Source organism: Festucalex cinctus, chromosome 19 (genome assembly GCF_051991245.1).
Source record: "Festucalex cinctus isolate MCC-2025b chromosome 19, RoL_Fcin_1.0, whole genome shotgun sequence".
Taxonomy (NCBI): domain Eukaryota; kingdom Metazoa; phylum Chordata; class Actinopteri; order Syngnathiformes; family Syngnathidae; genus Festucalex; species Festucalex cinctus.
In genome coordinates, this window is record NC_135429.1 from 11,941,613 (window position 1) to 11,954,567 (window position 12,955).

The 12,955-nt window shown below is 40.9% G+C and overlaps 2 protein-coding genes across 2 annotated transcripts in view; both read right to left on the bottom strand.

Annotated features, from left to right (window-relative positions):
- Positions 1 to 6,153: 6,153 nt before the first annotated feature.
- Positions 6,154 to 8,244, bottom strand: hoxa5a (homeobox A5a). The gene is made up of 2 exons (XM_077506683.1): positions 7,468 to 8,244; positions 6,154 to 6,978 (listed from the first exon to the last, which is right to left on the bottom strand). Exons 1-2 carry the CDS (start codon positions 8,078 to 8,080, stop codon positions 6,731 to 6,733), a joined length of 861 nt encoding a protein of 286 aa, XP_077362809.1. The 5' UTR covers positions 8,081 to 8,244; the 3' UTR covers positions 6,154 to 6,730.
- A 1,820-nt stretch (positions 8,245 to 10,064) lies between these two features.
- The window catches only part of hibadha (3-hydroxyisobutyrate dehydrogenase a), a 75,364-nt gene continuing 72,473 nt past the window's right edge, over positions 10,065 to 12,955 (bottom strand). The window contains exons 10-12 of the mRNA XM_077506668.1: positions 10,915 to 11,041; positions 10,431 to 10,489; positions 10,065 to 10,164 (exon numbers count right to left, since the gene is read on the bottom strand). The gene's annotated coding sequence lies outside the window, so the exon portion shown is untranslated. The remainder of the gene's footprint in view (positions 10,165 to 10,430; positions 10,490 to 10,914; positions 11,042 to 12,955) is intronic.

The window sequence follows — 12,955 nt, forward strand, 5'->3', positions numbered from 1 at the left end:
ATGACTTGCTTGGATTGAACCGCACCAGCGGTTATAAAAATACACAAAACACCTCGCACGATTGCACGTATGCAAAAAACAACAACAACAACAAAACACTTCATATCACCTTTGTCAAAGCCGCGCAAACCTGGCAACCAACGCCGATACGAATCTGATTATTCCGATGTCCTTGCCTATCTCTCCACACATCAATAAACACAATTTTGAGCATGTATGACGGTAATCTTCAACGCATATTGTCACACTCATTTTGAAATGCTCACGAAGAAACAATCGCATGCATGCAGCACATATCTGGCAACACAAGCGGCTGCAAAACAAAGCGCTGCATGCATGGGGATGTTTTTGCACCAAGGACACCGGACGCGAGGACACAAAATGTGCAAAAAAAGAAAAAGAAAATAGGTTGCGTTTTTAATATAGATTTCTAAATATATGAGTATTAAAAAAAACATTTTAGCACAAATCTACAATATTCAAATTGGGGTGCAAAAAATGCAAACACTTCAAGGTTCAGTAAAACCCACCAAAAAAAGGATCAGCTTATGACCATATTAAAGGAACACCATTTAAATGTAATAATAAAAACTATAATGATAATAATTATTATTGAGAGCTGAACTGTTAAAGTTCTTGCATGCCACACTATTTTCATTGCTGCACTTATATTATAGCCTACTTAAATATGAATTGTATTTTACATATTTTGCCACTCTTGTTTAAAAAAAAATACGTTGCCAAATATAGCAAAAACACCCCCCGACCTCGACCCCCAAAAAGATTTTCTAAATCAAAGTTTCTGACCTTGCTGCCGTCCATCAGCCATCACATGCAGTCCGCGCTGCCGCTCCATCGTGGAGGTGAGAAAAAGTCCTTCGAGATGCTCCAACTCCACACCAGGACACCCGATCGGCGTCAACAAGGCCTCTGCATGCACAAACAAGGAGCCCAAACTTGAGAAATATTGAAACGCGTTTCCTTTTCTCCCCATCAACCTTTTTTCTTTTTCTTTTTTCACCCCCCTCCGGATTCCACCCCGCTTCTCTGTCTTCACTCCCCCAAACAGAGATAACTTGTGGCTGACCCCAAAGTGACACAGTTTCCATTTTGTTTCTGATTAATCTTGCCCATTGACAGTCTTTGTTAAACAACAAGGCGTGCCCCCTTCTTCCAAAGGGGCGACATTTTCATATCAGTTAGACGCGCTGACCCGCTCTTCACCCCGGACTTGGACTTCTGGACAACTGTGGATTTGCAAGGGCCCGCTTTTCGAAATTCTGAGCTTCTAGATTTTTGGGATTTTTTTTTAAGCGACTTTAAAAGATGAATTTGACTAAGCTTGGAATGTTGCAGATATTCATAACATGTCATTGCAGAGGGAGATTTCAGGTGAATTTTACAGCCTGCTGCTGGTTAGAGATTCGGTTTAAAATGGGCCGTTAAGTTGAGTGAAATATGCGCCGTCGCACTTGTTGCTGTTCATAAAAATGTACAGTTTTATTTTAGAGGCCTGCATGGTGAGTACTGAGAAAAAAAATCTGCAAAGTAAAATTAAACGCAAAAAAAAATAAAAAATGTTCACATAGTTTCCAAGCGAGCTCGACCGTCATGTCCCACCTCAGCGAGCATAAACCGCCAAGTGAAGGTCTGCTATGAGGTAAGATACATCACCATGACACTTTACTGTAAATTTAGATTATGAGTCAAGTGCTGTGGAGATAGTGACAGATTGCAGGTGGCTCGCGCAAGGTCTCTTGTCTATACTATAATAAAAATAAATATCCTGCATCCAAGTATTGAGGATTTTATGAAAGGAGGGAGAAAATATCCATCAAAAGTTCACAGAAAACATTTGGATGTGGTAAAATGAGATGCTTTTTCACATAAAGATGTAAAAATGCATTTTGAAATGTGTTTGTGATTGAAATTGAGATTTACAGTACATCATCAAGATTAAATGGATGTAAAATTGGATAGGAAAATTGTCATTTCCTCAATAAAGTTATTTTTTAAATGAAATGTGTGGTCTTTTTTGAATGTTGCTGTTTTCATGTCTTTGTTAATAAACGTTTGTTTTCATATTAAAAAGTCTGCTTTTCCTTTATTTCACGGCTTTGATTCAATATATCGTTGGTATATTAAATTAAACTTTTAAAATTATTTTCAATCGAATTTTAAATTAAATTAAATAATAATAATAATAATAATAATAATAATAATAATAATAATAATAATAATAATAATAATATTTTCAACGCACTATTTTTTTCTAATATTACGCACCAAATTCTCTTTCCTGCTTCCCGTACTTAAAAAAAATAATAATAATTACAATTATGGAATCAATTCTGCGTCTTTGTGTGCCACCAAAAAAAAATAATAATAAAAAAAAAAAAACATCTGTGCCATTTCTGCTCCCCTTAAAAGCTTTCCATTCACCACCATCAGGACGCGAGAGGCTAAATGATTTTTAAGGGGTCCGGGGGCTCCAATCGGGGGGTGTGGGCTGTGTGCAGGGCCTTCCCATTACGCGGTGACCGGGTCGAGGGTATCAATCCTGAAAATGCAAATGCCGCCCCCCGTCCCCAAACATATCAAATGCAATTTATTCAAAGGAAATTCACCAATCAAGCGCGATAATAAAACGCCAGCTACTCAATCTTGTTGCCGGGGACGGCTTGGGGGCGGGGGGGTGCCCCCTCCCCTCCCGAACGCGGGGTCACCGCGCATGCAGGGTTCACCTGGAGTGCACCCCGCAACATATGTAATTCAAAGCTATTCTGCCTTTTGTGTGCAGGACGAGTCAAGATCGCTATTATGAGGCTGCAGGCATCAAACTGATGACGGAGACTCGCTGCTCAACTTTTGACCCCAATTTTTCCTCTCCTCTCTCCTGCTATCTCGCTCTCGTCAGAGGCGACCCATTGAGCCCCCCCACCCAAAAAAAAAAAAAAATTCGAACAATCTCAACGTGAAGCCATAGCATCATTTCCATCAATTTAATGGAGAGGAAAAACCTGCACTAGTGATGAGATGAATTTCAAAGACAAAAGCATGCAGCAAAATATGCAAATAAAAGTCGAATGTTGTCTTTCAACAGCATCCAAACGCTTTTTTTTTTTTTTTCTTCAGCATCTTGTGTTTATTTACGCACATCACTCTCATCCGGACAAGGCCAAGGAAGCGTGCAATTAAGTCTGCGCTGCTCTGCGCACATTTGCAGGCTGACAGTGAACTTGGCCTAAAGCGAGCTCTGCTGGTGGCTCGGAGAGGATGCAGATTCATCTTGGAGCCGGGAGGCTGACCTGCGCGTGAACCCTCTCAGCCTGGCAGCGTGCCGCGCAATCGTTTGACGTATTGGCTCGGATTTTCATTTGGGAAAAAAAAAAAAAAGCACAAGTCTCCGATGTGTGCGCCGTGTTTTATTGTCATTGTGCTAGCTGGGCCAAGCTAGATAATCTGTGCTGAGAAATGAGCAAAATGCATTGGATGTATGGGCAAGTTGATGGGATTGTTTGGATCTAACGTGGATAAAAGAGGAAAAATCGTGAAAAAAAATATCCATTTGATCTGTTGAAAGTTAATCCGAGTGAAAACATTATCGGAAGTGGTTAATTTACATAAGCAGCCCCTAATTAAAAAAAAATGGACTGACCATAAACACACCAATTGGGTTAAAATTTGGGTCAAATTTGGATCCATTCACTACTTGGGTCAATTTGACCCACTTCCTTGGTTCTTTTGCACAAACTAACCCCCAAATTGGGTAATTTTCTTCAAAGTAACACCAAAAAATTGAATTTTTTTTTATTTTTGAGGGGGTTTTTTAAACCGGAAATTTGAATCAAGTTGACCCAAAGAGTGAATTGGTCCATTTTGTTGGCCCAAAATGGTATTATTATTTTTTTTATTTACACTATTAGTACTCATTTAAATATCACCAATCGAGTAACATAAAAAAAAAAAATCGGTTCAATTCAGCTTTTTTTTTTTTTTAAATTGTTGCTAAAAGTTGCAAAGTCCAATTTATTCACAATACTGGGTCAAAAATTGGACCGAACTTGCAGGTCAATCTGACCCAAATTTGGGTTGGTTTGTACAAATTAACCCAAAAAATTGGGTCATATTCTTCAAAGTAACACCCGAAAAATTGAATCGTTCTGAAACGAGAAATTGTGGGTCAAGTTGACAATTTGTCAATTTTTGGCCCAAATTTGGTTATTTTTGACATTATAAGTGCTCATTTAAATATCACCAAATAAGTAGATGATTTAAAAAAAAAAAAACTACTCAGTTCAACTCTTTTCTACCTTTGCAACTTTTATGAACAATTTTAAATGAGGTCAAATTAATTTACAGTAGGTCAAAAATTGGACCGAACTTCGGTCAATATGACTCAACTTTGGATTGTTTTGTACATTAAGCCAATTTTGGTGGCGTTATTTTGTTCATAAAAATTGGGTTGTTTTGCATAAAATAAACCGGAAGATGGGTCAAATTAATTTAAATTAATTAGGTCGGTCCAGAATTTGACCCCAAATTAGGTTGTTGTTTTTTTTGTTTTGTTTTTTTTTGTTTTTGTTTTTTTTACCATGCAACAGTTTTATATTAATAAGAGTGAATGTCAAAACAGTCTCAAAGGGATTTCTACAAATTTGTCTAATTTTCTTATATTGTTTCTTTTGTTGTTCCTGCATGTATTCTGTTTTCGTGTTAACTGCACGACATAGGGCGTTCCATTTGAAAGAAATATTTATTAGCCTACTAGCATAATTCATATTTAACATTTTTAACATTTTCGAGGGGGAATTTAAAAAAACAACAAAATCCAGCACCGATTTGACCTTTATCATGATGTAAATGAGCGAAAATCTAGACAGGAAAAAAACACTATTTTTTTTTTTTTTTTTAAACAAGCACAAGTTAGAAGCGACTACAATTATGCTAACGATATGCTAGCACATGTCCGGAACAAGTAAAGCAAGAACAAACTGGCATATTCTTCCATTGTTTGCCCTAAAAATCAAGCTTACAATGGCGTCTACATTTCCCTGCCGCCACAAAGCGAGAGTGACTTTTCCAAAAGGGACTGCGGTGGGTGTGTGGGGGGGTCATTTGAACTTTTCAACCCCGAACCCAAAATGACTTGCCTGACACAAAACGGAATTCCTTTTCCAACGTCTCCCTGCTGCTGTTTGTCCCCGACTTGTGTTTACTTGACACTGTTTACAGCCAAGCCCAAATGTGGGCAGCAAACTTCCCCTAAAAGTCATCTGCGAATCCTCCAATGTGATCAAATTGAGAGTGGGGGGGGGGGGGGGACAAAGCGCACATCCTCCAAGACGACAAGTTAGTGGGTGGAAATGGACGCAGGGATAATTATCCAACATGCAAAAATGGATTATGAGTCGCACCCCAGATGGAGGGAAACAAGTTACACCGGGGAAGGAAGCAATTAAATGGCCATGAGCCGGACCCAACCCTGCCTGCTTGCAACATCTGCCCAGACCAGAATCCAGCCCAGCACCGCTGACAAATTAGCCTAATGGACTAATTGGGAAAAATCGAGGCAATAAGACCATTTAACACAAGGCTCGCTTGTTCTCAGGCTACCGTCCAATGTGCACAAACTCACCCGGACAGGCGCGCGTCATCCCGGCCGCGTGTTCGTATCCGGTCCGGTCCGGTCCGGTCCACTGAGCTCAAGTATCGCTGTGCTCTGGTCAAGAGGCTTCTCAAAGCGCTGCAAAAGGAAGAGTCAGACCAAGCCTGGTCGTCAGCGCGATTATATGTTATGTGCAATATACTGTCAACTCCCCAAAACCATAAAACTTACTTTAATGGCCACCACGTGACCGTTTATGGCCAGTGAGCCTATCTGGACGCGCTCCGGATGATTTTTACGATCTAATTCATAGACAAACCCCCCCCCCGTTCATTTAGCACCCAAATGTCGAAGAGCCAGAAAAGGGGCCTAATAAAGTTTACAGCTTGAAAAGTCGACAGTTTGGTTGCGTGCTGCAGCAGCTGACGAGGAACGCAAGCAAGGTGAGTAAAAACAACGAAAAAAAAAAAAAAAACTCGATTTTCATTCTAACTTAAGGTAGCTTTAATAATAATAAAGTTCCTTTATGAAATGAACACAGCAGATGCAGTTCCAGTATAAAGTTTATTATAATTATGACGAACAACAACAGTACATATTACTTCCAGTCTTTTTAAAAACATTTACAAAAAATGACCACGCGAGTTATATTTTACATAATGATTTTAAACCAAAGGCAAAAAAAGAAAAAGAAAAAGATATTTCAATTCCAAATACAATGCGCAGCTATACTGTACACACAAGTACAATCACTTAGCAGACATTTGGCTTTTCTCGCAATATACAGCACACAAATAAATACAATACACATAATATACTGAGCTAAACAATATGTGTACATTGAGTGCATTCGCTGGTTAATATTAGGTAGCATTTTCTCCCTTCTTTTTTTTTCGGAACAAGAAATAATTTAAAAGCAACATTTATTGAGTCGTTTCCTCTAAATCTAGACAAGAGCTGTACATTTAAAATGGCGGAAATGAAAATTTGGAGATGGTCCTGGTGGTCGTGGTCTCTGAACCCCCTCAAGCTGATATGACATAACTTTTATTTTTGTCTCACTCCTTATCAGGGTGGTGATGATGAGTGGGGTGAGTTGGGGAGGTGGGGTGGGGTGGGTAATCAAGGCCTGTAGCCCCCCGCGCCCGCAGCCATGCTCATGCTCTTCAGCTTGTTGTCCTTCTTCCACTTCATCCTGCGGTTCTGGAACCAGATTTTGATCTGTCTCTCCGAGAGGCACAAGGCGTGCGCGATCTCGATCCTCCGCCTGCGGGTCAGGTAGCGGTTGAAGTGGAACTCCTTCTCTAGCTCCAGGGTCTGGTAGCGGGTGTAGGCGGTCCGGGCACGCTTGCCCTCTGGTCCGGATAAATCTATGAGTGGAGTTGGAGTTTATTGATTTCAGATTATGAAACTTTTGGGGGGGGGTTTCAATCATGGTTGCTCATGATGTTAAAAAAATATCTTAAAGTTTTGTTTTGAAAAATATATTATTTTGGGGTCAAAAAATTGGACCGTTAACGCCATTTTGGGTGGTTTTAAAAACAACCAAATTTTAGGGGTTCTTTTTTTTGGATTGTTTTATATAAAACGACCCAAAAATTGGTTCAAACAATTCCCAACAAGCGAGTGGTCCAATTTTGAACAAAAATTTGACCCCCTCCCCCTTTTTTTTATCTTTATATCACGGTTGTTGTTTTTTCAAGTCACTTAAGTTACCAAAAATAAAGGGTCCCGTTTTGTAAGCATAATATATATAATGGCAAAATTAAACTTGAATCACCTCCATTTTGAAGTGTGACTTTTGTGTAGACTCCCAAAACAAAGTACATGACGACATCATAAAGGGAAATGAAGTTTACCGTGACTTATGTGCAGTTTTCTCATCCACGGATATATTTGAGGCTGGCTCGGGTCGCTGGCGTTCTGTGGCGTGCCGGGCGCGCTCCCCGTGGGCTTTTCCTCGTCGATTGGGGAGCCCTTGGACGCGGCACAGTCCCGGCCGTGCAGCAGAGTGCCCCCGCCGGATCCCGAGCACGGACTGGGCTGCACTGGCAGCGAGTTTTTCCCCGCTCGGTGCTGCTGGGTCCGAGACTCGCTGACCTGCGTGGATCCGGCCACCGACGACGGGCACGGGTTGGGGTCAGCCGCGGGGGACAGAGCCGAGTTGGAGCTGCTGGCGACCGGCTGCGTGTACCTGAGCGGCTCCGCCGCCGAGGGGGCGGCGGCGGCGGCGGCCGCCGAGTGGCTCGGGGAGAAGGCGGCGGTCCGCTCGCTGGCCGCAAAGTGTCCGGGGGCGGTTCGGCCGACCGTCAGGTCCATCCCGTTGTAGCCATAGCCGTACCTGCCGGAGTGCATGGCGGCGGAGTCTCTGTATTGCTCGTCGGCCGAACTATGCTCTCCATAATTATGTAACTGGAAGTCCGCGCCATTGGGATAGCGATCGCAGAATGAGTTCACAAAATAGGAGCTCATTTGTTGACAATTCCTCCACTCGCGGTGTATTATTGTTACGATTGCAAGAGGAGAAAAGCATAAAAAAGCTAAGCCTGCTTGATTTGTGGCTCTTATGCTTTAGCGCGTCCTATAGCAGCCCTTGCACAATTTATGATGAATTATGGAAATGAGTGGGCCATGGACTTGATTCTCTCTTACGTAGGCACCCAAATATGGGGTACGGCGGAGTATCACGTGCTTTTGTTGACCAGTCGTAAATCCTGCTCGGTGACCTCCGGAGGTAAACTCGCGCGGGGTGGGGGATGAGGAGGACTCGCTGGCTCAGGGCGAACTTTGCCTTGTCGTGGTGCGCCATCCTCTGGCGCAACTGGTGCACTGACTTGTGCCGGCGGGGTCATCCGGAGGTTAACGAGCATTGCGGCAAAAAACGCCGACGCGCTTGCTGGCAAACAATACAGGGCGAGTGAGGAGGCGTGCTGCGAGTGCGATATCTGCAGCCCGAGGCTTGAAAGTTGCCTGCGACGAGTGTAAATTGGGCATTTAATAGAATAAAAACATTTCTATGTTTGTTTTGCACGCATATGATCGTAAAACATTTCGCGAGACGTCTATGGGGGCACTAATGAATAAATGCACAACTTGAACACGCCATAATATGCATTTGGGAGTTGTAAAACATAAAATGCACATAAAATCACATTTTAAGCATTTTTAACTTCCTGATTTGTTTGTTATTTATGAAAACCTGTTTGTGATTATAGTGCATGCGAGTAAAGTAGTCATTTGGAAACTAAGACAAAAATTGGGGGGAAGAAAATCTAATAGTTATTGGACAATTTTGTCAAATAGGTGAAAGTATTCACACAAATAGAATCTCATATCCAAATGATTATTTTGTACAAATGCATAAATGCATGTGACAGTGTCACCCATATAAATACGTAAATATATATGAATGAAATGAATGTTTATAAAATGTGAATACAGTCCATCATAAATATTTATTTATTTATTTATTTATGCGGACACCAATTGTGTTAAAAGAAGGGAAGAAAAAACAGGAAAAAAAGCAAAAAGCAAGAAAGAAAAAGCAAAAGCGAAAAAACAAAAAGGAAAACAAGAAAAATAAAGAAAGAAAGAAAGAAAGTAAAATACGTAAAATACGAGTAAACAATACAAGTTTTAAAAAGACCATTTTGAGAAAAATTTCCATCCACCTGACTGTGTTCATTTCAACATAATTTATTTTCCCGAAGGGAAGCTCGTCTTGCAGACATAAAAGACGATTCCGAAACAGTGAATGCAATTTCAAGCAGTCGACAAAAGTGCACCACAGAGACACAAACAGACAGTTGACGGATTCAAACAAGGACACAAACAGACTGTTACAGTTTTTACTGGCGCTCTCTTTGCCACTTCATGTTCAAATTTAGTAATAGGCCCACTAGCCGAAATCAAATCTGTATTTATCTGTTTTTTTTTAATAAACTTTTCTTGCACAACATATTTCTATGCATCAATCTAGCCATCTACTAATTCAAACAAAACACCACGAGAGCAACATAACACCGACAACAAGCGTCTAAGCAGGAAGCGAAATTTAAAAAAAAAAAAAAAAGCACGCAGGCAACAACTCCGTTTGGTCCCATGCAGACTTGTGGAATTTTTATGGCACCCTTTGCCTCTTTGTGAGCTTGTGAAGTGGCTTTTTGGGTTCACGCTTCCTCACCCTTCAGCAGCTTTTTTGCCTTGCATGTGCACATAGGCCCGAAATATAGCGACAACAAAAAATGAAACGCACCCTGCTCTTAAATACTGTACAGCAGATCCGCTAAAAAAAAAAAAAAAAAAAAAAAAATCTATAGGAGACGTTGATTCGTCCGTGCGTGAAGGACACTAAAGTGAGTGCATGTGTTTCCTATACAGCTGATTTATGACGGGCCAATGGCAACAAAGTTCCCACGAAATCACCCCCCCCCCCCCCCCCCCAAGTCGAGACGTGGACACACCCAGAAGCTAAAAAGGGGCCAAGAAAAAAAAGTGGTGGTCGTGAAGGGGTGAAGCAATAATAAGGCGGCAGTGCACTCTGCAGGTTCCTCACACTATATGCAAAAAATAATATGAAATCCTCGTTTGACAATAACTTCAATTTCAGCACGTCATTACGACATGATTGCTTTTACATTTTAATATTGTGCAAATTAAATCGACTTTTGATGGAAGCACTAAACAAGTAAACATTCATTACTGTCGTCATGTCAATCTGCATTATTTTTGGACATCACAACTTATTCATATTGCACAATTTAATAACTATACTATATGTCATAAATAGAGTGTCTTTATACGCCAGAGAAATTCCTTATACGTTTCTTAACAAAGATGAATCTGATATGAGTCGACAGTCTGGCATGTCATAGACACCATCTGGGCCGTACAAAAAAAAAAAAAAACTTGTAAGATCCACGCGCGCGTGCGCTCCCGCAGAGCTCCAAACATCAAACACATATTTTCCCCCTGCAATAGAGGTCAACGTGCCAATCTTTCTTGGTCGGACATTTTGAGCGAGACAAGCGTCGCGTCTGTATGGCGCTCGGCCACAAGGGGGCGACAAAAACGCCCTCGTCGCCACTAAGCCATCCACAGTTGCGGCTGAAGCCCATCCCAGTTTAAAGTCAACAACAAACACGCGCGCACAGCGATGCAAAGCACAAACGAATAGGAGAACAATCATATGGTGTGAATTGATCTTTGAATGATCAGGCAGAATCGATCAGAATTCGACACCAGAAGCAAACACAACATGGTGCAATTAATAAGCATACATATAGTAAATATATGATCTGTCTTACCTATTGTGTTGGGTCCCAGGACCACAAGACTTGACAGGGGGTTCAAGTGACTCGAAGGGATTCCTTCCACACATCTTGCCAAAAGCATCATTTCACGTCTAAAAGGAAGCTTGTGTGGGATAAAATCCTACAAAATGGAAGAAAGAAAAAAAAAAAAGATGTGAAGTCTGAGGCTTCAAGAAGGGCGCCGGTGAAACCATCCGTGTGGGAGCCGGAGCCCGTTTAATGAAAGGCTGCTCTATTCCTCGATTGGAAATTATATATAAAAAAGTTCATGTTCACTGCTCCCGACCACGTGACGAGGCGCGGCCAATGGGAGGCCGAGGTGGCTCGTAAAGCCGGATTGCCATGTTGTAAATTTTCATAAACAACAACGGATTTATGGCCCAGTGCTGGAGGAAGAAGAGAGGGAGGATAGAGGGAGAAAAGGAGAGAGAGGTGGGGGGGGGGGGGTACAAAGGAGGAGGGAGGGAGCAGGTCAACAGCAGGCGCCATCTTAGTGAGGGACGAGGGAAGGCAGAGTTCAACAGTATAAATTCTCCTTCTCGCATCTTCATAGTTCGCATTCCCCCAAGTGAAATGTTGCCCTCAGCCACATTTTTTTTCAGCGTTTTGTGAACGCGCATTTGTAAAAAAAAAAAAAAAAAAAAAAAAAAAAAGACGAAAGCAAATCACAAATTAGGCTCCAAAGTCACCATCACAGATGTGACCGCTATTCAACTCATTATAAATGACTGCACATTTTAAAAATGTACTGCCACACTAAGATGAATAATAACATAGCACACTGATATAATAACATCGACTTCACGTTTATTAAACAATTTGTGGTAAGTTGTGCAATAATGTAGTCTGAATAAAAACAAATAATTTTAATATAATGCTCAATTAAAAGATACAATTTTGTTTGTGGCGATTTGAGCAAAAATATTTTAAAGGTTTTGCGACGAAATCACCAGAATTTGCTTTTGCGTGGGCGTGTGTGTGTGTGTGTGGGGGGGGGGGGTGTTATGGGCATATCGATTAGTGAGTCTAATCAGTATTTTATGTGTGCATGTTTAGTGAGTTTCTAAATGGGGTTCTATTGATATATTGATTGAATTTGTGTAGGTGGACGTGGGTATGCTTAATGTTTAATTTGCGGCCACATCTTAGGTTTAAGAAAATATTTTTACTCTAACATAATTGTTTTGTTTCATTTCATACATTTGCATAAATATGGCACGGGACCGATAAGGGTATATTTTGAAGCAGTTTTATTTGTATTTTTTTCATACTTTTGTGCTTGTGTTGCAGTGAGTCTTGCCTCCTCATCGACAGACATCAGAACTCTGATCCGTCCTGTGACACTCTTGCAGGCTGGAATCAGATTTTCAGCCGGAAGGTGCCAAATTTCTCCAGCCCGTTTCTCTGCCTCATGTAGAACTTCGGTCTGGGATTGGATTTACAGTCTGTGATCTGGTGAAGAGAAAATGCACGAGTTGGACTAATTGTATCTTGTTAAAAATAAAACATATCAAATGAACCATGCAGGAAAAAATTGAATTTGATTTCACAGTTATTTTTTTGCACGCCATATATATTGAATCCATGTGGAACTAAAATAAAATAAATAAAATAAAATATTTAGCACCTGACTGATATGCAACTGCTTATTGATTGACAGAAAGGCGTTGGAAAATCCCAGCAGCCTTCCGTCCCAATTAGAAAGTACAGCTTCAGAGTGCAGGAGAGCTATTTACACCAAAGGTCACTTTTTTTTTTTTTTTTTTTTTTTTTTTTTACAACTACAAAGGGGATAAGAGGCTATGAGAGTAATAGGAGTGCACAGAAAACCCCCCAACGGCAAGGTCTATTGGTGCTGAACAGAGAGCCGCTGACCAAATGAATTTATGGCTGCAAAACTCATTAGTTGCGCAATAAAAGTTTTACGAGTCCTCCCTTGCAACACCAGTGGCTTCACGAAATTAATTGAAACACCAATGGTTAGGCTAAGTATTCTTGTGTTGAGGGAAGAAAAAAAAAAAAAAAAGTCACACTT

Excerpts from the sequence above, each read along its gene's own strand:
- hoxa5a (XM_077506683.1), bottom strand. The coding sequence starts at position 8,080 with ATGAGCTCCTATTTTGTGAACTCATTCTGCGATCGCTATCCCAATGGC. Across the intron at positions 6,979-7,467 it reads AAAACTGCACATAAGTCACG|ATTTATCCGGACCAGAGGGC; the intron begins GTAAACTTCATT and ends CTCCACTCATAG.